The following is a 27,080-nucleotide window of genomic DNA, read 5'->3' as shown; positions in this document are numbered from 1 at the left end:
ATTACTAGACAAATAATGTTTTATACACACACAAAATATATGTCACAACAACCAAATACACGTATAGGGTCACAACAACCAAATACACGCGACACTGGTCTATTTTTGCTTAAGGCCCTTAATGTCGCTTTCGAGGCTCTCGCCCTTCTCAAGTTTCTTCTCGCATTCGATGAGAAACTCAACACCATCGATGACCATCTGCACAAGCTCAACTTCGGAGAAACCGATACGATCAGCGTTAGAGATGTCAAATGTACCGCCCTCTGAAGCAGTGTCTACTCCACCAGTTCCACGCTTTTGCAGGCGAAGTTTACCAAGCACTTCGTCAAACTGCGGACACTTGGACATCAATGGGATCTTCAAGTGCACACCAGCTCGCACACCTGTGCCGAGGTTGCTTGGGCAAGTAAGGACGTATCCAAGATGTGAGTTCCACATGTATTCGTAACCACTCTCCTTCATGTACTTCTCAACAAGTTGAAGACCGGTGCACCATCTCTTGAATACTTCGTTGATGTTGCCACCCTTTTCCATTGAGATGACTCGAAGATGATCTTCTTCATTCACCCAAACCAAGAAGTTCTTTTTGTCATTGTGCCAGATTCCCCGTGCGTCGGGCCAGTCACGTGCCATGTTGGATGCGAGCAGAAGAGGAGAGACGGGCTTGTCGAAGAGGAAATGATCATTGATGAGTTGATCCTGGTGTTCCTCACTCATTCCCTTTAGTGGGTAATACTTGCCTTTAAGGTCGCCATCCAACTTAGCCAGGGCCTCGCACGAAATCTGCTCGACCTTGCGGCGCTCAGCACGGCTGCAGTGAGGTGGAAGACACAAGCCACGGATGCTGCGTCCAGTGCGGACTCGAGATGAAAGCACGTATTTTGGGTCCATGTTGGTGCCTCCTTTCAAGTGGGTTGGATCGATGTCGGTCTTGTGCATGTCGGTTTTCTTGTAACCGTTGTGTCGAGCCTCGATAACTGGGTCAAACAGGTCGGCGAAGACTTCGTATGATTCTTCATCTCCGGCGACGCAACCAACAGTCATGATGAAAGGATGCCCTGGATTGTCAACGCCAGTTTGGATTGCAGAGTCAATGGTGTAACCATTGGGAGTCTGGACTGCTCGCATTTTCTTGTAGATTTCTTCGGTGAGACATCTAGACATGTGGTTGTTGTGCTTGGATAGGTCAGGGAATTCTTCACTAGCGGTGTAGCGGGCAGTGTTGGTGTTCGGCATGCTGTTCCTTGTCGTTGTACTTGCTCGTAGAGATAATAAACACTGGAAAAGCTGACTTGCTATGCGAGGAAGAAGCTTGCTGCTAGAGATGCTCTTGCTGCTGGAAGGTAGTCGATCTACTGGTAGAGAATCAGTGTTGGAGTGTGGCTTATATACCCGACCGGCTGTCGACGTTGTTGAACCTTATTGAATGAACGACAGGCCTGTCAGCGCTTGCTAGAAATGACAGACCTTATTCAATTAGAATCATTTTACCGCGTTTTGTTTACCGCCAGCTGTGTTGAAATCTCTACTGCCTTTACGTGGGACATTTGACCAAGCTACAGCTACCATTAACTGTCGCGTTCGAAATTCATTGTACCGAAAGGTATCAGCAAATACGTCACCTGTTCCGAAAGCACCTATATGCTTAAAGGTGAAACAATCGCGAGACGTATCAACCCAACACAAAAGCCAAATATAAAACGGAAGATATACTAGGAAACAATACGAAGAACGCCACAGCAAACTACACACAAAAGCCCAAACCGTTTAACGCTGTGCTTTCGGAACAGGTCCCATCAGCACGAAGGCTAGCTCCCCCGGCGTCTACATTGTCATTGTGCTCATCATCGTGCTCGTCATTGTGCTCATCATCGTGCTCGTCATTGTGCTTATCATCGTGCTCGTCATTGTGCTTATCATCGTGCTCATCGTCGTGCTGAAACACCTACATCAGTCAAACGGTAACAGCGTCCTGGCAGAATCGCCAAAAGTTGTTACGTAAAGTGTGGTCCGGGACGCTACTCAAATGGCCTACCACGATTGACCAGACTGGTGTAGGATTTCTAAACAGTTTAATGGCATATAAAAACTACTATAAGAAAACGGTAAGAATAACGCTCGATCACACTATAAAGTCTTGACCACAGTAACCAAATACAACAACGTTCTAACCACGGTAATCCAATACACCAACGCAACGCTACTACACCATACACACAACGAGAACTGCTGATCTTATGCAATGTAAGTGAAACAGAAGAAAAAGGCGCACTCGCGCCAAGAGGACCAATTATGCCTAAAGGTAAAAATATACACAAAACCGGCTACGCGAGGATAAAGTAAGTCACATTTATTCATTCATTCAATACAGAATTTAGTTTAAATGCCGTAGCACTTGGGCAGATGAATTAATATTAAAAAAAAAGCATTTTTTTAATTACAGATATAATTAAACATGCACAATAAAGGATTTTATTTGGAAAGGAGTAAAATTAGCAGTGAATGAATTTCCTCTAACTTTAACCTCCCCCTTAAGATCTTCTAAAGTATTGCACCTGTAGTAAAATAATAAGAGAAGAGTTACATATCTGTATTTAACTTTAGCAAACATTCAATATATAGCTATATAGTTTTGCCGACAGGTTCATTGTAAGTGTAAAAGAGATCTTCTGGCAATTGTTTGATTTGTGATCTTGAAGGACTGACATTTTGTCTGCCATACATACATTTGGATCACATTTGAGCATTTTATCTATTCATATACAAATCTTTTAATTTTTTAGTGGTATGCCTTTTTAAGATTATACAACAAACAACTGCCAGAAGTTCTCTTTTACATTGATATTAATTCCAATTAACTGACATTGTAAAATTATTTTAGGTTAAATGTTTGCACCCAACATACAAACCTATTAACTTTTTCAATTTTAAGACTTGGGAAAGATATTGTAACATCTTCAACTGAACTTCCATAACTTTCATACAACCTTACAAGAATAGCATTCCTGCAAAAAAACAAAAGTAGATAAATAGGATTGTAAACATACAGCTACTAATACAATAAATGCACAGTTCGATGCTACTATTGTGAGTGTGTGCGTGATTTTGGGCAAGACAAATAAACAGTATTTCCCTAAACCCAGTAGTCACTAATAGGTTGTCCAAATTGTCACACATACAAAAAAAACAAGCAAAAACAATCACCCAACAAGTTACATAATTATTAACTTGTAAGTGGCAGGAGGTGTATAAAATATGAACAAACGTGTTATAATGACTGTCACTTCCTTGTCATGTAAGAATAAGCAAATGCCTTATTTTAAAACTTAAAAACAACATACGAATGTATTTGACTTTTCATGCAACTTTCTAATATGATTTCCTTCCTTGAGACTTTAGCAAAACTATAACCAAGTGTTCCACTGCTGGTATAATCAACAAGCATGGGGTAGTTAAGCTGATATGCTTGCTGAATAACTTCACTTTCTTGGAATGTACCTGTCAATTATATTAAGGTAAATACAAAGTTGCTCCAACCCAATGGTACCTTATGGATTGCCTAAATTTCATACATCTGTTTAACAACATCAAATAAGTTAAAATGAGGTGTATGAAACAGAACACCTGTGTAATAATGACTTTAATTGCCCCACTATGCAAAGATAAAACAAGTTACATTTATTCAGCTTAAACTAACATTTAATATAACAGATCAGATTAAAAAATTCTCAAAAGATCTTTTTCACACGAGTTATACATTTCACATGAGAAAAAGTTTCTGCTCAATCAAATTGTACCTTTATGTGGCATGACTGCATATGTGAACACATGATCGCCCATATCTGTATTCGCATCTGGAGATTTTGGTGAACGAAGTCTAAAAACAATGACCCATGTTAATTTTTTTCGCTGCTATCATTGTGGGCATTTGTGTCTTAAATCAAGATACCTAAATCAAGTTACATTAAATTCAAAGTACTCAATTAAAATATTTACTTGGTGGTAAAAAGTAAGCCATTACAAAGTTTTATATAGAGTATGTGAACCTCAGTGGTAGACAACCCAATCAATACTAATCCAGACCTACTTTGGAATCATGGCGTAAAGGTTGAGAAGCAAATAAACAAAAAAGTCCATAAACCAGAAAAATTCATAAACAAAAAAAATATGAAGTTAAAAAATTTGGCTTTTTTATGAACAAAAAATGAACTTTTTATTAACCAAGTTCTTCAAGTAGAATCTGCAAAATATAGTATGCAAAATAACTTACAATGATAATCGCATCATATTCCCAAAACATGAATATCCATATTTTGAATCATTTAGAATAGAAACTCCAAGATTATGTTGAGATAGATCAGCCCACTTGTGCGCCCATACCTCAAACCTGTGATAAAAATATTTGTATTTTACCCTTGCTTGGTATGTTTAACACATCAATGTATGTGCCCATTTTTTGGGGGTAATGGGCCAAGTCTGGCCTCAATCCTAGGTTCTCACGGACCTCACCCATACAGAATAGAATGTGCCCATTTACTGGAGCTCTGCTTTTTTGTAAAATATATGTTATAGTGCTATACAATAACATAATTTTAAATATCTTTTCGAATACAGTAACGAATACAGTATTTATCTAAATAATACATTATTTATCTTTTTATCGAATACATTAAATCAGGTTAATTAACACAACGGAAAGAAAGGAATTGGCAACAAAAAAACAGTCTGTATACACATGCTGTGTGTAAAACTAGGTATTTTGATAGGTATGGAATAGCTAATACTTGGCAGAGTCCCATGATGTGTTTTGATGGTTTGGTCGTTCAATATGGCCATATTGTATTTCATAAGTTGCACGATTAGTGTGGATATTCAATGGAAATTCAACCTTCAAGAATTTGTGATCTTCGTGCCATGATACCTATGCAAATAATAAACAATGTTGTATATAAGATGGAATGAATGAACTTTATCCCCCCATGTGGCCGGAAAACAACCTTATAACCTGGATGTTTCATACAGCTTGTGTCAGCTTATAAGTTACCATGTATGTTGTGGGTGTCTTTTTTTCTGTATGGCCGACAGTTTAGCCAACCCATTAGTGACCACTGGGTTTGAGCAATCGCCGTTTGGTATTGAAACTAACTTGTTAAAAAAACTGCTAGCTATTGCCTTAACCCAGTAGTCTTTATAAGTAATCGCTACACATTTTTATGAGTAATCGTTAGCTATACATTTGAGGAATAAAAAAAACTTACAATAATCACCCACAAAGTTACATATGTGGTAACTGGTAAGCTGGCACAAGGTGTGCAAAAGAGAACACTAACGTTATAATGACTGTCCATGCTCTGACATGCGAGGATAGACAAGTTTCATTCATTCATTTAATTTGAAAATGAAAGCTTTATAAAATATAATTTCCAACCTCAGTTTTAAACTTAACCAGTGGAGATCCAACATCCAGTGATATGGTTTGAGTTATTTTACTTTTCTTTCCAACCAACAAAGAAAACTTGCATGAAGCTTGTAACTGGGACTGTCCACTTATACATAGAGGTTCAACCAGTTTCGTAACATATTTCCTAAATAACACGGAATAGTTGTGCAAAAAATAGTAATGTATTTTGTGAAAATTCTGTGACAGGTAATTTGGAATTTCATTAGATTAATGACTCTTTATTGCAATGTCCGGTAAATGTCATGTTTTCAATCAAAACTTAATTATGTTTTGCATTTTTTTTGGAAAATCTTTATTTAGTTATGCAACAAAATTGCTTATCAGTATCAGCATTGAGCATTGAACCCGGTAACTTTCAGTTCTATACCAGTGCCTAAACCACTAAGCCACAATACCAAACCTAGAACAAAATATCCCAACTTACCCTGTTTGTAAATGATAATCCATAACATCCCATGCATCCCAGTATAGCGGGACATCGTCAAAAATAACAAACTGATTTGCATATTTATCCTTAGCCACACATTCTTGTTTACATATAACACCATTTTGTGATGTCATAATGCATAAACTGGCCATCCTTCCACACTTATCAAACCTACATTCAATCAAACCATTGCTCAACACCATATCACCATTTTCCTGTAAAATTATTTAGTGCATGTGTTATATTAGTGTATGTGCTTTACACAAATAAAAAAAACTTTTTAAACATTTAAAAACAAAAAAAATTAAAAAAAAATTTTGGGGGGATTATGATAAATTTGAAGTACATTTTTTCAGTTTTTTGAGTGATTATGATAAATTGTTATATCATAGTGTGGGGTAAGATGGATATTGTTAGCAAATAATATCCCATATTTCCTAATCTTATTTTTAACAATTACCAACACACTTTTAGAAAAGCCTTTTCCCCATCAAAAAAAAACATACGAGTATCTAAATCTCGTGTATTTTTAGTTTTTCTTGTGATAAAACTATTTCAATAACTAAGCATCATGCTTTTTTACTCATTATAGTATGCATGTTGAGATTATTTTTAGTTACCATTTCCAGTGCAACCACAGGTGATGTATAATTACAATTAGTGATCTTCTGATACCCAGTAGCCTGACACTCAATATAAGCTGCGGGAAATACAAAGAAAAGTATTAAGAAAAGACCAAAACACACGCAATTTAATAAAAAATGAAACTGATGTGAAGCTAATGAATAAACAGGCATGTCTTTAAATAGCCCAATGACAAATATTATTAAATGTTTGAAAAAACATTCAAATAAAAGACATAAAAATAATGAAAAGTCCAATATTTGGAGTACCTTAACAACATTGACTAAATCCACAACAATTTACAAAGTTCTTTTTTAAACAAGCAGAAAGGCACAATGATAAATGCAAAAAATGCCAAAAAACATAAAAATAATAAAAATCTACATTTTAAAGTACTTTTATAAAAATTAACCAAATCTACACAAATTTACCAAGTTCTCTCTTAACACTTATGACCTCCTTTCGTTTCCATGGCAATGTGTTGATGACCACAGGGCACACACCACCAGGATCTCCAAATCCTAAACTACCCTTAGCTTTTTTCATTAGCATTGCCGCAGTTGCAATTACTTCATCATACAACTTCAAAGCATCTGTAGTTACCTAAATATAAAAATTAATCGATCAAAAGTAATCTTTTTGTGGTTTATCTGGTATAAAAATGCAAGTCTTGCTGGATGACAAAAAAAAAAACATCAGAAATTTAAAAAAGTTAAAATCAAAGTTAAAATTCTTAAATTACAGAAGGTTTTAGTTTAAGCGAGCATGAGGTATATAAAACAGAATACCTGTAACATAACGATTGTCGTTGCCCCGCCAGGGAAGGATAAATAAGTTAGATTCAATAATATAACAGAAATTTGCCCCTTTAACTTTACATGCCTTTAGGAAACAGCCATGACAGAGCTTATCTTTATCAGCTTTATCATTTTTAACGCTACTAAAAAGAATGAAATCTTTTTTACAAATATTATACCATTTCTATGGACGTTCCGGGCAGCACATCATGAAACTGGTTTAGAAGAAACTTTTTCCAAATTTCATCAATTTCTTTGTGTGGGTAATCGTATTTATTTCCATTGTACCTACTACAGCACCAAGCCATTGTACACAATAGTTGTAAATCATGAAGCAACACCTCACACTTGCGATTCTGTTTCTTTATCTGGAAAAAATTAAAATGCATCATAAATAAGAGAAAAAATCACAGAGTATTTCTGTTACAGAATACAACCTTGTCTATTCTATGTAGGTGAGACCGTTTAGTGTGGCACATCATTAGGCCTCAGACGTAGGTAAAAGTTGGCCGAACACACAGGGTGGTACAACTCATAAGTGAAGTATGTTAGATGTCTTGCCCAAGGCCCAATACCACATGGTATCAGTATCAAGCATCAAACCCAGTATCTTAACACCTAATATGGAACCAGACACCAAAAGAGCTTGCCCATAACTGATCTAATGGTAAAGTAATCAAAACAAGTCTGGCTTGTATACAAAAGTATAAAAAAATCTCAAAAATAGTCAGTCACAAAGTTACATACATGGTAACCTGTAAGCGCGCCTGAGGTGTATACAGAACACCTATGTTATAAGAACTGTCCTTGCCCGCCACACGAGTAAGTTACATTCATTCAAACCTTACCATAGCTTGACTTGTGTAACTTCCATTATGAAGCTCCAGAAATAATTCTCCAACCCATGAGCAAAGATTAGAGCTTTTTGTTTTAACTTCTTGAAAGAATTTCTTCGGGGTTGACATTTCAACTCGAGGCAAACCAGCGGTGTCTCTCATTCGTTCAAATCGTTCAAGCATGAAGTCACTGTTGCATAGAGTTTTAATAGATATTATATAACAAGAAGTCACAGCGACAAAAATGTATTTTTAAAGAATATTATTGATATTTAAAAGGTAAATATAAACTGCTTTATAAAAATCAAATAAATAGCAAGATTCATGCAAAAAAAATTTCACAAAACCGATATAAACTAAAATCCAATGTTTCTACAAAAAGTAATTCCACTGATTAGCACGGTCCCACTTTTGTGCATAATGGTCCCACTACAATTCACTTAACATACTTTGGTCCACCACCACCATCACCAAACCCAAATAGAAATATTGATGAATCTGATCTCCCCTTGTCTTTATGGTTGGTTAATGTTTTCATTAACTGCAAACAAGTTGTGTTTAGCAGAAAGATATATCTTAATTGAATCGATTTGCCGTTATACCACAGGTGTTTTGTTTCATACAAAGTTAGATGTGTGGTAACTAGTGCTCACAAGTTACCACATATGTAACTTTGTGGGTAATTATTTTTTTGTGTGTTTTTTGGCTATTTACGAGTTACAACATATAACTTTGCGGGTAATTACTTTTGTGTGCTTTTTAATTTTTTTTAGTTTTGATTTATAAAACACTAAATTTATAAAATATGTCACCTCTTCAGCTTTCATAGACATCCCATATGATTCCCCGGGTGGAAAATGGGTCAGTTGTCTGCAAATATATTAACACTATGTAACAAGTCACATTATTATATCAAATAATTTATATGTAACAGATATGATGTTTTATCGTTATCTGTCATTTTATTTTTAAATCATCGCTACAGTAATCAAAGAGACAAATAAAAGTTATTATATTATTATAGTTTTTATATTTTGCTATTTGGATGCAGAACATTATAATGACAAGCATGCCCTTTTACCATATAACACATGTATAGATTTAAATGATGACCTAAGTTTTGCCAGACAGCAGACCAAAGTTGGAAGAACACTACGTTTTTCATACCATCCTTGAAAGATTATTTGCATTATGCCTGATAGCAGAAGTAACACAGTATAGATTTGTTGTAGTTATGCCATATTTTAACATACTGACTCCTGACATCTTACCTGCTTCCATCAATTCCTTGCCAATAGAAAGTGTGATGCTAGAAAAAAAAACATTTGTCATAAAAAGTTAAAATATAAAATACATTTAATTACAAAAGTAGATACAAACAGAACAGCTACTCTCAGGAAACTTGTTTTATATGGAGTTGAAATGTTTTGTAACAAAAAAATGTTTTGTAACATGTAACAAATTTTTGCGCTAACGGGCCAAATCTGGCCCAAATCTCAGGTCCTTGACAAGGACCTCACCCACATAGAATAAAATATGCAACAAATAGCAAAAGCAGAAATAATCCGAACAGCCACTCACAGGGAACTTGTTGACCAAATTCCACGACAACTTTTGCGTTAAGAAACAATCGATTCCACTTTCTTTCATGATTTGCGGAAAATTTCCGGAATAACCAAAAGTGTCGGGCAACCAAAACTCGTCACACGTTATCCCAAATTCTTCTCGGAAAAACTTTTGTCCGTAGAAGAACTGCATCATCATTGACTCACCACTTGGAAGGTTACCATCCTGTGTGGTGATAATTAAAGTAGTGGGTTTTGGTGTTTTCGTATTGAACAAAAAATGAAAATTGATCTAATGGTGACACGAAAGTTAAAATAAACAGCGTCTGTAAAAATCGCAATAAATGGAATCACTGGATTTGGTATGGGCTTTTATTAGTCCAAAAAAATAAACATTTACCATATATTTTATATCTGTAATTGTTACTAGCCCTTTGACTGGCAATCTTGACTTTTTGTTGATTTTTAGTTTTCTACTCTTCTAGCCAATTGTTGCAAGCTCTTGGAGTTTTCTTTTAAAATTCTTCCCTGACTAAGCATAACATACCGGGTGCTTGGTAGCAACAATATACATAAATAATGTTTATTTAAACAACTCACCATTTCCACCCACGTTCCGCCAACAGGAATAAACCTCCCATTCTTAACTTGGGACTTAATTTCTTCAAACAGTTGTGGGTAATCTGATTTAACCCAAGCAAATTGCTGTGCCTGTTATCACAAATACATAATCATAACTGCAATCATGGGCACCAAACTTATTAAACCACAGGGGAGGCAGGGATAACTAGACACACATTCCTATAAAACAAATCTAATTTACTAGTTCTAACATTTACTAATTAATGCAAGGCAGAAAATTCACTTTCCAATTATATACCAGGCACATATTGCCCGTCACATGAAGATATAGAAGTTGCATTCATTGTCATATCTGTTTGGCCACTCACACAGATTAAATGAAACTTTTTACCCTCACATGGCAGGGCAAGAACAGTTCTTATAACACAGATGTTCTGTTTAATACACCTCGTGCCCGCTTATGAGTTACCACATACGTAACTTTTTGAATGATTATTTTTTAGGTGTATTATTTGTTTTTATGTATTAGAAAAACATGTATAAACAAAAAAGACTAACCTGGGAACACACAAAGGTAAAATCAGGATATCTCTTCATTATATTCAACACAGACACCCAACTTCTGGCACATTTTCTTCTTGTTTCACTGTATGGCCATAACCATGCTAAAAATATTCATTTATGAATGAATAAATGAAAGTAATTTACTTTATCCGCGTGTGGAAAATGACAGTAATGACACAGATGTTTTGTTTCATACACCTCGTGCCACCTTACAACCTATCACGCATGTAACTTTGTGGTGATTTATGTATTGCTGACAATTTAGACAACCCATTGGTGACCACAGGGTTGGAGTAACAGCCAGGAGGAGGGTCTTTCTCAAAGCCACAATTCCAGTGGGTAGTATTTGAACTCTTTTTAATTGCTTTTTATATATAGAAAAGAATGCATTTTATGCAGCATCGTGAAGCTTGCCATTACATTAACATAGGGGTGTTGAGGTAATGGGCCATTCCTGGTCTAGAGCCATGGGTGTTGGGGTAATGGGGTATATCCTATGACCCATAGTCGGCCGCACTGCAGGATCTCACCCACATAGAATACAATAGTGAAACAATAACATAAACTTTAAACCACTGCCAACTACCCACATACCACAGTCAATATGGCAATGTCCCATGGCGTGCACGTGATGTTGAAGTTTATGATTCCTTTCACTAAAATATGATTTTGATAAATCATGTGATTCCTTCACAGCATGATCTGACCAATCCTGCGTCACTAGGGTGTTTATGATTTGGTTTCCAACAAACATCGCTTCAATACCTCGCTGGTTGTTCTCACCAAGTGTCTAAAATTGAATAGGTTGTCACATGTATATCAATATCACCAAATATTCTGTAACTTCTGCTACCAAGCATATGTAAATACATTTTTGGGAGGGGGATTTTATTTTCAATCACTCATTAGTGTCCACTGGGTTGGAGTAATTGTCGTTAAGTGTATTGCCGAAGGACACAATTGCCAACAATCATAGCAGCAACAAGCCTTGAACCCATTACCACTTGGTTAGAGACAGGCGCACTAAGGTTAGGCACATATACAAACCCCACCTTAGTAATATCATAGAGTACTTGCAGGTCAAGAAAAATTGCTTCTAAGTCTTTATTTTTCACGTTGATTCTCACTTTATTGAGAGAAAACTTCTTGTTCATATCAGGGGGGCTTATCATGGTGGGACTGCCTTCCCCAAGTTCACGATTGCAAGCCATTTCCACCACATATTGTAACCTGTGTGAATAAATGTTACTTGCTTTATTCACGCGTGGCAGGGCAATGACAGTGGTTATAATACGACTATACGCGTGTTGTGATTTATACACATTGTGCTCGCTTACAAGTTACCACATATGTAACTAGGTGGGTAATTTTAAGGGATGTTCAATGCAGAAGCTGGACTGACAATTACGACAACCCAGAAGTAACCACTGGGTTGGAACAATTGCAGATAAGTGGCTTACCCAGGGACACAGTCATTTACAATGGTTTTACATGATGAGTCTTGAACCTATAACCTCTGTAGTTGCATATCATTTTCACAATGATTTTACAAAAAGACTTACCTTTTTTGTTCTTTCTCTTCTTTTGATAATCTATAACTCTTCCTACATCCTTCATCCTCCCGAGGAGTGAAACTGAAGACAGGGACCTCATCTCTCCACAGCATTGCCTCGCATCCAGAGTCCCACTCCAGCTCAACATCTTCATCTTTCCAGGATGACAGGACCTCAAAAGAAAGGATGAACCAATGGGTGCTGAAACTGGAAAAGGATATGAATGAATGGCTAAATGGGGGTCCCTAAAATTAGTGCGTGTCCGCTATGTCCACTATGTCCATAGTGGACATAGTAGACAGAGTGGTTATAGTGGATATAGCGGACATAGTGGACGTAGCGGACATGCACTATTTAAAGGGACCAAATAAATGGAACCTATTCCTCTTTCTGTAGCAGGATAATTCGATAAAGATTCATATATTAATCTAGATAAATAAATGTAATACGTTTCATCCTTGCATGGCAAGGACAATGACAGTCATTATAACACAGACGTTCTGTTTCATACACCCCATGTCGGCTTACCAACTACCACATATGTAACTTTTTTATTTACAATAATAATATTAAAAGATAAACACTGTTAAAGTTGCATGCTTGGTGACTTGTATGGTGCAGGATAAAATGCGTAATGATTGAGATGTCATTATTGCTATGTGTCTATACTTTAAACCAAGTTTATCCTTGGTATCAGGTGTCTATGCAAAGAAGCAGAGCCAAACTATACAATATTTGATGCATTAAACAATGTGGTCTTTGGGGTTTAACTGTATTTTAACAATGTTTATTCAATATTCATACAGCAAATATAACAATAAACATATTACGTAGGTCCAAAAGAATCTCCAGTTTTAACAGGTTTGAAAGCTGATAAATCTTGAATAGCTGCTGATATTGGTATTCTGTCAGTTGGTCCATAATGTAGAATGTTTTCAATGTTTTCACTTGAGCGATTTAACCTAAAAAGACAACAACAAAATAGTTCAAATTTGGGTTGACGAAACATAACTATTAATTTATCTCTTTTTAGCAATAGCGAGGATTATGTTATTTAAAGAATGAAGAAAGCACATTAACTATGGATAAAAATTATGTACTATCATGGTTGAAAAAAGCCCCCCAAAAAGTCTACCAATAGTTCAAAATAAACTGCTTCATAAATGAACATATTAAAATAAAGGTGAAAAGTCAGTAACAGCCAATTATTACCAAAGAGCAGATATGTTTTACTTTACCAAACCCATTTATATAGTTTTCTTACCTGCCAAATATATTGACATCGGTAAAATAATGATTTGAAATGAACTTTTCTATTCTCTCTAACGTACATCTTCGATTTTTTGGCACAACGGTTGACGAAATGTCAACCATACTTTTATACAAAAATTAGTGAACAAGTGCTCTCTTAAGCAAACAGTCAATGCGTTAAATTTACATAAATAACTTGGACAATTTACTCGTGCTGACTGCTGACAAAAAGCGTCGCAAATTTATCCCTTCTTTAAACATTATACGTTTACCGTTTCTTAGCCTAAGTTTACGTACCACCGACCCTTATATTTAAGTAATATACAGATGTCATACCATACATACGCATGATATTTGGTTACGTATTTTCAGTAAAACGTCCTGACCGAAAACAACAATTTGTATGTTTTTTGCTTTAGGGGAATCCCAATATGACGCAGCCTGTTTTTTCGCGGAATCAAACTGGAACTAGTTTTCTAATTATCAACACATACAACGTAAGCAAAATGACATACAAAACCCCAGCCGCTTTAAACTGTGATAAATTCCTTGAATCTGGGTCCGATCTAATGCGCATAAGCTTTAAAATACCGAATAACATTATAGGTCAAGTGCTACAAAATATCTAATCGAAAAAATCAAATCCAACGAACTATGTGAGAAAATATATTTCTCATTTAATAATAAATAAATATACCTGTCCCTATTTATTTTTTTACTTTGTAATAAATAAGGACGAGACTTCTTACTGTGTTATTTTGTTTTCAGTTAACTTGAAACACCGAACTCGAGGCAGCGCAAAATAACTAGGATTAGTGCATGCTTTGTATAAAGGTCACCAAAGGTGATGACTTGGTACATACAAGGTAAAATTGTAGTGGTGTAAATAACAAGGCACAGTAACCACTCAGACAATTCCTTATGTAGAGCTGAGAATGAAAAAATAACAAACTCAAACAATAAATAAACCAATGCTTTTTACAACGCTGACTGTGCAACAATCTAACGCAGACGTCAGGATACGTAAATCCAAATCTTGAAGGATTTATTCTTCTTCCTCTTCATAGGCCTCCATGGGAGGACAGGTGCAAAATAAGTTTTTGTCGCCATAAATATCATCAATTCTACCAGTAGATGGCCACATTTTGTCATCAGGTTTGAGATACGGCTAAACAAAAGTCAAGTTTATGCTATTTTGGTAATTTAGCTTTTGAAAGTAAAAATCATTTTCAGTATTATAGAATTTCAGTTTTCTTTATCTTCTGTTTGACCAAAATTCTATCAAAAACACCTATATATTTTTTCCCATTTTGTAAAAAATACGATCATTTTCGAAAAACATGTAATATTTCTAAAAAAAACTAATTCTAAATACAAACACCCCATCCATGCCTACCAATGGGAAAGCAGCTTGTTTACGAGTATATGGTTGTTGCCAGTTATCTGCGGATACACTTTCCAATGTATGAGGTGCCATCTTTAACATGTTGATTTCTTTATCTACCTTTCCATCTTCGATGTCTTTGATTTCTTTTCTTATTGCTAAAAATTAAAGAATTAATGTAACTTATTTGCCCTTGCATGGCGCGGCAAAAACAGTCACTGCAATTATAACACAGGTTGTACGGCTGACGATTTGGACAACCCATCAGTGACTACTCGGTTGGAGCAATTGTCGTTAAGTATCTTGCCCAAGTACACATATGCCCACAATGGTAACAGCAGCAAAAATTAAACCAGGAACCTATAGGTTAGAGGCATGCGCGCTAGCCATTTTGTCAGAGTATCCAGTAAAAAAGAGATAAAACTAACATGGATACAATTAAATCATCCCATATATCCTTAAAGTTTTTATCCATTAACAACTCTATTTAAGAGTCATGAGGATACAGTTATAAAATTTGGTAAGTATTTTTTGTTTATGTGAAAAATAAAAATCAATGAAAGTCCATTAGTCCAAAAGCACATAACATAATATACAAGTGACAACTTACAAATTAGGGCGTCACAGAATCTATCTAACTCCTCTTTATCTTCACTTTCAGTTGGTTCAATCATTAGTGTGTTGGTGACTGGCCATGACATTGTAGGGGCGTGGAACCCATAATCCTGTGTGGAGAAATATTACACATCATCACTATGTTTAAATGGTGGCAAAAATAGAGATGTAATTTTATAAATAGAGAATGCTTAGGTTATGCTTTGTCTTTTTTTCTTTTTAAATTAAAAAAAAAAACTAAAGTATGCTAATGCAATGTTTGTGTTAAGAGTATTCTCATTTAAGGAACATACATAATGTATTTCCACATCTTATGCTCACTGTTCAGTTATAATAGAGGTGGCTCCTTATACACCAACTTATACACCTCATGCTCATGATCAAACAAATTGTTCGGAACATAAATTCTGATCAAATAGTTGACAAAACTCACCTGCAACCTCTTAGCGATATCAACAGCTTCTACATTACTTGTTGCTTTGAATCCACGAACATCAATAATGAACTCATGAGCTACAAAACCATTTGTACCAGTGTATAGAATCTGCAATAAATGCGGTATTTACAAACGATCTTTAAAACTTATATCACATTTCAATATCATTTAAAAACTACACACATTGAGATTAGATTATAGTGGTACAGAAATGTGGTAAGGATGCAAAAAATAGATTATAGTTTACTGTTTAACATTATAAAGCAATTTGAATGAAGAAAATATTAAAATATTTTGTTACTGTTGCTACCTGGCATGACTCAATAACTGTACATTACGTTTTTTTATACAAGAGGATCCACTGAATAACGCCGTCATACTTAGAAATGGTAATGCTATATGACAGTGAAACTAGAATTATAAAAAACTATATTACAAAGTACAAACTCACGTTGTAATGTCCTTCCAGCCTCTTGGCCATGTAGTTTGCGTTTAATATCGCGATCTCCGATGCTTCTCGTAATCCTTTAGCTCCCATTAACTAAGAAGGAAACATGTATTACATAAGTCAGGCCATATTTCACAATATGAAAAAAGCTTTAAGAAAGTTTTTATTATAAAAATGCCACAATACTATACCAGTTTACCACATAACTTAGCGCAAACAGTAACACAGACAGCAGCACTGCCAAACAAATACCATTTTTTGTTACTTTATAAGATTTTTTTTCTGATTTAAGACTTTTTCCTGCTATAAATCTTATTTTATAAAACTTTTTTATAATAGCTACTTATTTTCCAAGACAAATTTTTATTATTAATTTTTTTAAATTATTGGCAGAGGAAATTTGCATACTAACACATTATACCTTAATATAAGTCCACGAGATAGGAAGAATACAAGCAGAGCCCCACGGTGCAGCGCTTACTACACCTAGTGGCCGAGCATCTGAAACTAAGGATCCAGGTGGTGGCACCACAGGGTGAGTGGGTAGGAAGGGTACCAGGTGCTTTTTGACCCCTATAGGTCCCATACCAGGCCCCCCACCCCCATGGGGTATACAGAAGGTCTTGTGTAAGTTGAGATGGGATACATCGCTACCATAGTCACCAGGTCTGCATAGACCAACCTATAAAGATAGAATGTAAATGAAATGTAACTTGCTTTATCCTTGCATGGCTGGAAAAAAACAGTTTGTGACAACGCGGGTGTTGTTTTATACACCTCCTACTTGCCTACAAGTTACCAATGTAAATAAATGTAACTTGTCTGATCATCGCGTGGCCCTAAACGACAGTCGTTATAACACAAGTGTTCTGTTTCTAACACCTCGTGCCACTTACAAGTTACTATGTAAATAACTTTATGAATGATTTTCTGACCACTGGGTTGCCAGTAAAAGCAATTGCCAGTAAATGTGCATGTTTTTATCAGTGAAAAAACATTAAAGTAATAGAAAGAGTATTTAACACTAAAAGCCAACTCTGTCCTAAAGTTCAGGTCCAATGACATGTTTGCTGTAGAACCCCACCCACATAGAATACAATAGTCAGTAAAACCCAAAACCTGTGCCAGAAGAGTCAAAATACAAGTATCAGTATAATATGCTTGGCAGCAAAAGTATGCAGTTACATACCTGTGCATTCATATTAGCTCCATCCACATACACCTGCCCGCCAAGTTCATGAATCATATCACATGTTTCTCGAATCCCTTCTTCAAATACACCATTAGTGGAGGGGTAGGTTAGCATGATGGCTGACAGGTTAGCAGCATACTTGTGTGCCTGGAGGTTAAATTGAAATTTAACTTCATTTTTCAATTTATGGTCATCAATAAGATACTGATATCATAATTTATAGTGTACTTATAAGCCTGGAGGTTAAAATTATGGCGTTTGAAACTAATCTTTAACATAACTTCCATATTTGTTTATCATAATTCTTTTTTTTAATTTAAGTCATCTTTTTTTTTTTTAATTAAAAAATTTAGTCATCTTTCGATGTATTGTTATTTTGCTTGTGTATCATAATAAATGAATGTAACTTGCTTTATCCTTGCATAAGCTGGCATAAGGTGTATTATAACACTTTTCTGACCACGCGAGGATAAAGCAAGTTATATTTATTCATAATATTAATAAACACAATTTAATCTCACCAGCTTTTGTAGGTCCAATAAATCCACTGAACCGGACTTGTCCACTTTCACTGGCACCACTTTCATGCCACACATTTGTGCAGAGGCTGGGTTGGTGCCGTGTGCAGAGGTAGGAATGAGACAAACTGACCTCTGGTTTTCTCCAATAGATTTGTGGTAAGCCCTAATTGCTGCAAGTCCAGTGAATTCACCCTGTGCTCCACTGTAAACAAAAGATTTAAGTATTATTATTAATCTTCTTATAAGCCATGGCTTTGGGGTTATGGGCCAATTCTGTGAAATCTAATGTTTTCATGATTCATATGAAAATAGCACTGTTACCAAACAAATAGATGTTTGTTGTCATGAACCAAAACAATACACTCATTATTACATCATAGCATAAACCTCAGCAATATAATGTAATTGACCGGTAATACATTTACAACCAGCTATTAACCTGTGTAGCACTTCAACAAGGTACATGGCATTTAGTTTGAACTGCAAGTATTGACTTAATTAAGGTCAAAGATTACATAATCATTTTATGGTTTAATCTGTATATAGGAAAAAATACACACATAGATGCCCTTTGGGGGTAAAGGGAAATGTCACAGTGATCAGACTAACATTTTAAAGCTATTAAAATGGTTTTGTAGGCTATCATTTAAGATTATTATTAATTCTATTTTAGTGGTAATTTGTATTACCAATAATCTAACTTGTATTGTGTTACACTTTTTAAATATAGTAACGTTTTTACCTAAAAACTGTAACTTAATTTTGTGTAATTGTCAAGAAGTTAAAAAATTCACTTTATTTGACTTTTTGTTTAATAGAACTAGTTTTAAATAGCGTTTGTGTTAAAATTAAAAAAAATAAAAATGGTGTTTACAAAAAAAATTCAAAAAGTCAAAAATACCTCACTTGTAATTTAAGGAAACTAACTGTAAATCATTATCATAAGAATTAATTTAATTACCTGTTCGGTTGGAAGCAGATACTATCGTACCCAGTGATTTCACATAAGTCTCGTTCAAGCTCCTTAAATAGCTCCTGGTATCTGTGTAATATGTGATTATCATTTTTCTGCTTTATAATTTTTCTATTTTTTGTTATTTGTAAGTTATATAAGATTAAGTAGAGCGTGGTAGATGGGACACTATTTCATTCTATTTTTCCTGTTTCATATAGAGTTATAAAACCGTATCCTCACGAGTCACGACCCCCATAGACCGTTATTAATCGTTTAAAACACACAATATTTGAATATTATGTACCACAGTTGTCCCATCTTCTTCCACCTTACTATATATATATATATTTGCACATCTTACCCCCTTGCTTGGTCAATAGGAACAAAAGGATGAATATTAGCAAACTCCCTCCAAGATATTGGTTCCATCTCTGCTGTAGCATTCAACTTCATGGTACATGAACCAAGTGGTATCATAGAATGAACAAGAGAGACATCTTTGTTCTCCAATTTCTTCATATATCGAACAATGTTTGTCTCAGAGCGATATCTGGTATAAAACAATGACATTTTTTAAAGACCTGGTAGGAATAGTTAACATAATATTCAAAATTCAATATTTTATTTTTTTATTTTTTATATTTAAAATAATGTCACATTTATTAGGCATGACAGCTTTTGGTTTTCATTTATATTAGGCCTGGCAGCATAAGAACTAATTCAGTACATTAGAAGTCCAGGGTAATAGGCCAAATCTGGCCCATTAGACTTACTTATGAAATATGGGGTGCGTCAAAAAGTCGGTTTTCCTTCTAAGTGGAGATTCACTAAGATGGCCTTCAAGTTTCCCACCAAGTTCTGCAGCTAATTCAGCCTACATCAAAATGTTACAAGTTTTTTACATATTTATTAACATGGGTTTCCCCTGTAATAAAATATTGAGAATTTGGAAAATTGTCATACTTTTAATCAATATTTCATTGGGTACCAATAACTACTGTCGTATATGGAATAACAATATATTTTTTTCTGGTAAATTTTTGATTTTACATTTACCAGTAAAATGTAAAGTATATATAACACTGGTTTGTATGATACTAGCATTGATTATGCATAAGAATGCTGAATAACATAAACAAGATTGAGCCAACTCAATTCACAAGTATCATAACAAAACACTTTCATAAACAAAATATCAACTTACTGCAGTTTGTTCACAACCAAACACATAAAGTAAATCGTCCAAATCATGTTCCACTACGGTCTCATCCAACGCTACACCAATCTAAAGGTAAAGTAGATGTTATGTGGAATTCTAATGCTGATGGGTAAGAATTTGATTGACAGGTGTTGGTAGACTATTTAGCAGTGTTACAGTAATACACAATATATGTGGTAATTTTTAATTATTAATTAAAACACCAGCTTAATGCTATGAGTTTAAACAACTAGAAATATATCTATATATAGTTTATTTCATTTTCCGATTAAGCAACTAAAAGTATTTACAGTAAAGTTAAAAAATTTAATAAATGTTGTATGCATAATGCAAATAACAATATCTTGATTATGCTGCAATATTATGTAAATTAAAGTGATTTGACACCAACATAAATTTAATATATATAATACTGCAGTGTAAACTATACATATATTCTCTCCCTACACTGTAATGTAAAACAATGTAATTTGAACAAGACAAAAATTCAATGAATATACTGCATGGTAAATTATACATAAACTTCACTACACTCTATCATAAATTATTGTGATTTAAAGTCAATACGATATCACAATACAGGGTTCAAGTCCCACCCTTGCCACTTACCTTACAACCATTGTAAATTCTAAGGTTAATTTTCTTCTCTCCAGACCTTCGGTAAATATCATGCACCCCTGATGTCATGTGTACCATGATTGTATCAAAGAAGTCAGAATGCACAAGGTAGTGGCCAGCTTTGTGTATACCTGGTGTAATGGTGGGTAGCAGGTAAATATATGTGTTGCACAATGGTTAGCATGCCTGCTTCTAACCTAGAGGTTACAGGTTCAAGGCCTGTCGCTGCTACCATTGTGGGTGCATGTGTCCATGGGCAAGACATTAATTGACAACTAATGGGTTGTCCAAATCTTTTGGGTTTTAAAAAAATGACCCACTAATTCACATATGCGGCAACTTGTAACCAGGTTTTTTTAATATGTATTTGGTAAGTGTAAAAGTAATGCTGACTAGTGACTAGTATGAATGAGGTTTTACTTTCCAAACAAAGAACTTTAAAAATGAGGATTACCTATTAAATGTATACAAACTGCCACAAAAATAAGTCTGTTTTCTTTAATAAAAACAGAAACAAAGAAACGACAGCTACAGGTTTTCCCAAAAAAAAAGTATTTATAGAAAATTAAAATTTACTAAAAATACTATTTTATTTTTAATTTCAATAACTAATACCCACCATGTGCAAGTAGTAATGCAGCGTTATGGACTCTGTTTGCCAGATGTTTGATTCCTTCAGGTCCATGATACACAGCAAACATGGCGGACATATTAGCAAGTAGTGCTTGAGCTGTGCATATGTTAGATGTCGCTTTTGCTCGACGAATGTGCTGCTCTCTTGTTTGTAATGCGAGGCGATACACTTTTTTACCATGGGCATCTCTGTAGAAAAGATTTATTTTTTATCCTTGTGTGGCGGAGCAATGATTACTATAACACAGATGGATTGTTTCATAAACCTCAAGCCTGCCTATGAGTTACCATGTATGTAACTTGTTTGTACTGGCTTTTATAATTTTCATAACATATGGTGAACAATTTAGACAACCCATAAGCGACTACTTTACCATGGCGTTAGTAATATATGTAAACTTTACCAATATGTATAGTAGGTTGGGGGAAGATGGGACATTTTTTCGTTTATTTTTCCCTTTTCATTTGCTTTGTAAACAAAGTACATTCAATGAATTATAAAACCGTATCTTCACGACTTTCACAGACCGTTGTTCATTGTTTAAAACATAATCAGGCTATTTGGATATAATGCGTTAAATATGTCCCATCTTCCCCCACTCTACTATATATAAAAATGTTGCTTCTTTATTGCATGCATTTAATTATAAACAAAACAACCAAGTCGCTTTCCTTTATTGTGTTTTAAATCATTCATGAAACTATCTGTATACTGTAGTACAGTGTTTAAAATTGCTTAAAAAGATTGAAACTCATTGCGCCATAAATATGTTATATAATATAGTCATCAGTTCCGTGTAGATTCCAGTTATTTTTTATTTTAGTTAATAAAAATAGATTCTAGTTAATTTAATAGAGGATTGCATTATGGTCTACGATGTAATATTGTAATCACTATCTATGAGTATGATGATGTATAATGCCTACTGTCAAGCGGAATCTAGTTAAATAAATTACAAGATGTTATATTACTTAGAAACTTAGCAGCTTACCTTGTGACCCCTACCACGCGGCCGGGCATTAGTCTTTTGAGGTCATTTCTTACAGCAAAGAAAGCAGCATGAGGTCCACCATAGTTAAGTGGGACACCAAACCTCTGGCTGCTACCCAATGCCACATCACAACCTAATTCACCAGGTGATTTTAGAAGTGCAAGTGCAAGCAGGTCCGTGGAACAAGCCACCAGAGACTGGAAAGGTTTGAAACATGGTGTAAGTAACTTGCTTATGTTCGGTCTCTCTTCGTTTATTTTTATATCACTTCTGCCACCATGCATATTGTAAGAAATATTTGAACTGCTCATCTAGTATGAAAAACATAGTGTGTTTCTGACACTTTGTTGAAAATAGACCAAGTTTGCCATACTAGATGACTCGCTGAAATATTATAAATCCGCCTATGAGTAGGAAAAAATTAAATCTTCTGGAAATTGTTATTTTTTTCGATCTTAAAGAGCTGACACAATGTCTGCCATACAACATGACATCATATATAATAGGACTACACAACAAACAGAACAAAGCCTATGCATAAATAGCAAGCAGATAAGCACCTATGCGTGAAATGCCAATCCTTCATACCACAACCTTCTTATGCACCACGAAGCACCTATGCATAAAATTCATCAATACCATAATAATCTGACTCACCCCATGTGTATGGGCATCTTCAATTACATGGGAAAAGTCAAACACTCTTCCCTCAGTGTTGGGGTATTGTATCAGCACACCACTGAAGTCACGACAACTGAAATCCATCCTCTCAATGTTCTCAACAAAGATCTCAACCCCAATTAACCTATTAAGATAGTGTGCTATGTTAAAGCAGTGGCGGATTTTGAGGCAGGGTTTGGTGTTAGAACAGAAAATTTATACAATATTTTATTACGGAGCGCTAAACGAAAAACGGTGCTTTTCAAAGTAACTATTGTTGGCAGTCAAAGTATACGAAATCTATGTTATAGAATCTGTAGATACATGATACCATAGGGAACAACTGATAAATAATAATGAGTGCCTGGGGGGGTGTAACCTTAATTTCTAAAATAAGGGTTACATAATGTGTTTTAACCCCTAAAAAATATGCACCTATGGAATATAAAGGTAACAGGGTAAAATAGTGGGGAGAGTGGGAAAAATATTTGGTAGGATTAATAATTTAAGCTGCTGTAGAAAGAGAGGTGTATATTATTATGGGAAGTTATTATTTAAGATACTTGGGCCAAAATACTCTGGAAGAGATTGGTTGGGGCCAATAATACTGTAGTATGTGAATTTAGGGGGCTGTGGGACATGAATAATGTAACAAAAAGAGCAAGCCTGTTACAAAACATACCATACAGAGGTCTGAAATACAGTATGGACACTTTCACATATGCAGGAAGTCTTATGGTAATTACTTAAATGAGTCATACATTGTATTTTAAATAAGGTTTGTAAACTGGAATTTTAGCACACATTGTTTATATATACATTACATAGAGTTGTCAAAAATCTTACATTAAAAAGATAGTACAATAATAATTTACATAAGATTTAACATTAAATTTCGGCAAGAGTTTCACATTTTATAAAAGTTAAATAATATTTGACATTAAAAATGTATTTCAAAATTATAACTTAATATGTGATTAAGATTCACTTTTGGATTAGAGCATGTGCACCAGACTACCCACAAGCATGCCTTGGTGGCAAATTACAATATAGAATACATACAATGGGCCTATTGAATTCTTACTGTGCGCGAGTTCGAACTACTTCTAAAGCCTGAGGATTAATTTTCTCGTCCACATAAAACTTTCGTCTGTTGTTGTGACGGAAACAAAGCGAAACTGCTTCGGCTGCCGCAGTTGCTTCATCAAGTAAAGACGCATTGGCAATGTCAAGCCCTTGTGAAAAAATGTGTTGGAAAATTTAAAGTAATACAAATATATTGCAAAAAGATTTTTTTGTAAAAATTTACGCAGTAGAAGTGTTTGGATGGGACTAGGACCTCACCTATGTAATTTCTTTTTGTGTAAATTAAAAAAGTGAAGAGATTTTCTACAACTGTTTTCTAATTTCTAAGTATATACTTATAATTGTAAAAAACACAGAAATAGCAACAACAGGGGACCTATAGGGGACATAGGTAATGCCACCCTAAATAAAAGTAATATCAGCTTTTTTGGTAAATTGCATGGTGTTATAATAAGTTCTTTACCTGTCATATCCACAACCATTGTCTGATAGTTAATTAAACTTTCAAGTCTTCCTTGGGCTAATTCAGGTTGGTATGGTGTGTAAGGTGTGGACCTGAAATGTTCGTTATAAGCACTATATATAACACATGGGGATTATTAAAGTAAAATACACTTGCATAGCCACAGGATCTTGTCTATAAAACAACAGAGGCCAGTGGCATTTTACATTCGGTCTGACAGTACCTCTGTGCCACGACTGTTAACTAAAGTGTGTGGCACAGAAGTAAGGCCATGGAATGTTGTTAGTTGTTACTGTGCTATACACCACACAACTTGTTGTATTACTGTCAGAAAGTAATGTACATATAAATAAATTTCAATAATCTTTAAAATGTCTGAAAAAGTAACTTTGTGGTAGATTATTTTTTAGAAGAATGATTTTATGTATGGCTGGCAATTTGGACAACCCAATAGTGACCACTGGGTTGGATCAGTTGTTAAGTGATGCCATTAAAACCAACCATGGTAAAAATGGAATATCTATCATCTAACATTTTACCATCCAGGGTTTTCCAGCATGTTTCGAACAATAGTTCGTGGAACAGAGCAATTATAATAACCCATTCCAATAAAAGATCTCCAATCACATCTGTTTTGTTTTGCTATCAAATTCAAACGATCAAGAATTTCATTTTCACCTAAGAAAAAAAAATCAAAATAACGTGAATAAATTTGCTAAAATACATAAAAAACAATTGAATTGTATATCAGTTACGCATTTTACAAAGGTAGTAGAAACAAAACAAACGCAGTCCTGTTGTGATGATTGTTTGTTGTTATATGTATTTCCTGTGACATAGATAAGAATCATTTCTTATAACCTGTTTCGGCATTACACAACAAACTAAAAAACATATAATATAGCCACCAATTGAATTATATAATCACTGTGTATAATTTCATTTTCATATCTAGTAAGTTTACACAATCATTATGGTTATAAACTTACTGTTAGTACAAAACACATACATATACATAAAGCCAACTTAAACTTTAATACAAGCTTGACAAATAAATCACATGTTTTCATATTGGCTACGAAATACAGACATCATTATTATTATACGTGTCATGTCATTAAAATTTTCGCCTTTACACTAGATACATTATAAAACATAATTTAATGACTTACAAACAGTGTCCTCTAGATCCAGATCCTTCCCTAATCTTATTTGTTTTGGTATGGTTTGATTTATCATGTCTTCGGTGTCCTGTGAAAAACATTTGTTTAAATTTTAAAAGCTAGGCCATACGAAGAGACAAGTAGAAGGTAATTTTTATAGCCTAGTCCAGTGCTCTTCAACCTTTTTTGGGTTGGTGGACCCCTAAAGTTGTTGCAACAAACTCATGCACCCCTGATTGCTTTAACGTAAAACTAATAACGTTTCGCAATTCCCTGTGATGCAAGATATAGAATTCATATAAAAAAAACTGTAAAAAAAAGGCTAAATTTGTTAAAAATGTTCAAAACTGAGTATTATTGCTGAAAATTGTTGAAGTTTGTGATGCACCCTTGTATACACTTTTGTACTGGTGCACCCCTGGCATATTTTGATGCGGTTGAAGAGCACTGGCCTATTCTATAAAAGTAAATTCTGTATTTCAGTGCCTGTTTAAGTTTCTCTTTAATCATCGCTACCTTAATTAAAGAGACAATTAGAAGTTATTATCATTATATAACATAATTTTTATTTATCTCTTTGGGAAATGGTACTCAATAGCAAAACAACAGTTGTTAAAACACGCTATGGATGAAAAGTGTGGGAAAGAATGCAAAATATAAAGCGTGGTTGTTGCACCCAACATTTGGTGAACTATATAAATACCTTGACACCAATGGCTTTAAGCATTTGTTCTTGCTGCTCTTTGCTAGGTCCATTGTGTCTTATAGCAAAGTTTTCGTGCTTTGGGAAAATAGAATGAAGAGTTGAAATGCACCTCGAGCATAAGATATTACGACCAATACTTGACCGAATTAGCTTCTGGTAGCCAAGTAAAATCTTTCCATGTTTTAAACCATGCATGTTTAGGACTTGAGATAATAAGTTCTGCGACTTTGGTGTTAGAACATTTTATACAGCACAGATGAACATTATAAAAGATCTATAAAACAGTGGTTTGTAAATTAAAAACCTAAAGTAATGAATGTAACTTTTTA

At 34.6% G+C, this 27,080-nt stretch overlaps 3 protein-coding genes across 4 annotated transcripts; all 3 read right to left on the bottom strand.

The window, feature by feature from the left end:
• Positions 1-6: 6 nt before the first annotated feature.
• Positions 7-2,061, bottom strand: LOC100178756 (creatine kinase, testis isozyme-like). Its single transcript, XM_002120097.4, has one exon. The coding sequence runs from the start codon at positions 1,234-1,236 to the stop codon at positions 100-102; it is 1,137 nt and encodes a 378-aa protein (XP_002120133.1). The 5' UTR covers positions 1,237-2,061; the 3' UTR covers positions 7-99.
• A 298-nt stretch (positions 2,062-2,359) lies between these two features.
• On the bottom strand, positions 2,360-13,868 carry LOC100181902 (alpha-mannosidase 2C1). Of its 2 annotated transcripts, none has more exons than XM_002119493.4 (23): positions 13,674-13,868; positions 13,240-13,371; positions 12,419-12,616; positions 11,909-12,086; positions 11,451-11,646; positions 10,851-10,957; positions 10,311-10,421; positions 9,727-9,936; positions 9,417-9,454; positions 8,958-9,015; positions 8,595-8,686; positions 8,158-8,335; positions 7,489-7,677; positions 6,944-7,115; positions 6,509-6,588; positions 5,886-6,103; positions 5,429-5,585; positions 4,785-4,921; positions 4,271-4,387; positions 3,798-3,877; positions 3,342-3,498; positions 2,910-3,005; positions 2,360-2,555 (listed from the first exon to the last, which is right to left on the bottom strand). In XM_002119493.4, the coding sequence occupies exons 1-23, from the start codon at positions 13,781-13,783 to the stop codon at positions 2,450-2,452; spliced, it is 3,117 nt and encodes a 1,038-aa protein (XP_002119529.1). In that variant the 5' UTR covers positions 13,784-13,868; the 3' UTR covers positions 2,360-2,449. The 2 variants fall into 2 exon arrangements, with proteins under 2 accessions (XP_002119529.1, XP_026690398.1); XM_026834597.1 differs by having other exon boundaries at positions 13,678-13,831.
• A 534-nt stretch (positions 13,869-14,402) lies between these two features.
• Positions 14,403-27,024, bottom strand: LOC100176441 (glycine dehydrogenase (decarboxylating), mitochondrial-like). Its single transcript, XM_002120498.4, has 21 exons — positions 26,749-27,024; positions 26,055-26,133; positions 25,422-25,560; positions 24,883-24,974; positions 24,418-24,568; positions 23,331-23,478; positions 22,674-22,870; positions 21,668-21,870; positions 21,040-21,179; positions 20,416-20,496; positions 19,985-20,085; positions 19,573-19,761; positions 19,218-19,298; positions 18,257-18,458; positions 17,733-17,882; positions 16,965-17,225; positions 16,547-16,636; positions 16,093-16,203; positions 15,655-15,769; positions 15,057-15,202; positions 14,403-14,828 (listed from the first exon to the last, which is right to left on the bottom strand). The coding sequence occupies exons 1-21, from the start codon at positions 26,944-26,946 to the stop codon at positions 14,706-14,708; spliced, it is 2,997 nt and encodes a 998-aa protein (XP_002120534.1). The 5' UTR covers positions 26,947-27,024; the 3' UTR covers positions 14,403-14,705.
• Between the last annotated feature and the right edge of the window lie 56 nt (positions 27,025-27,080).

Source organism: Ciona intestinalis, chromosome 5 (genome assembly GCF_000224145.3).
Source record: "Ciona intestinalis chromosome 5, KH, whole genome shotgun sequence".
Taxonomy (NCBI): domain Eukaryota; kingdom Metazoa; phylum Chordata; class Ascidiacea; order Phlebobranchia; family Cionidae; genus Ciona; species Ciona intestinalis.
The sequence above is the reverse complement of the archived record's forward strand: the minus strand, read 5'-3'. Positions and strand labels throughout refer to the sequence as shown.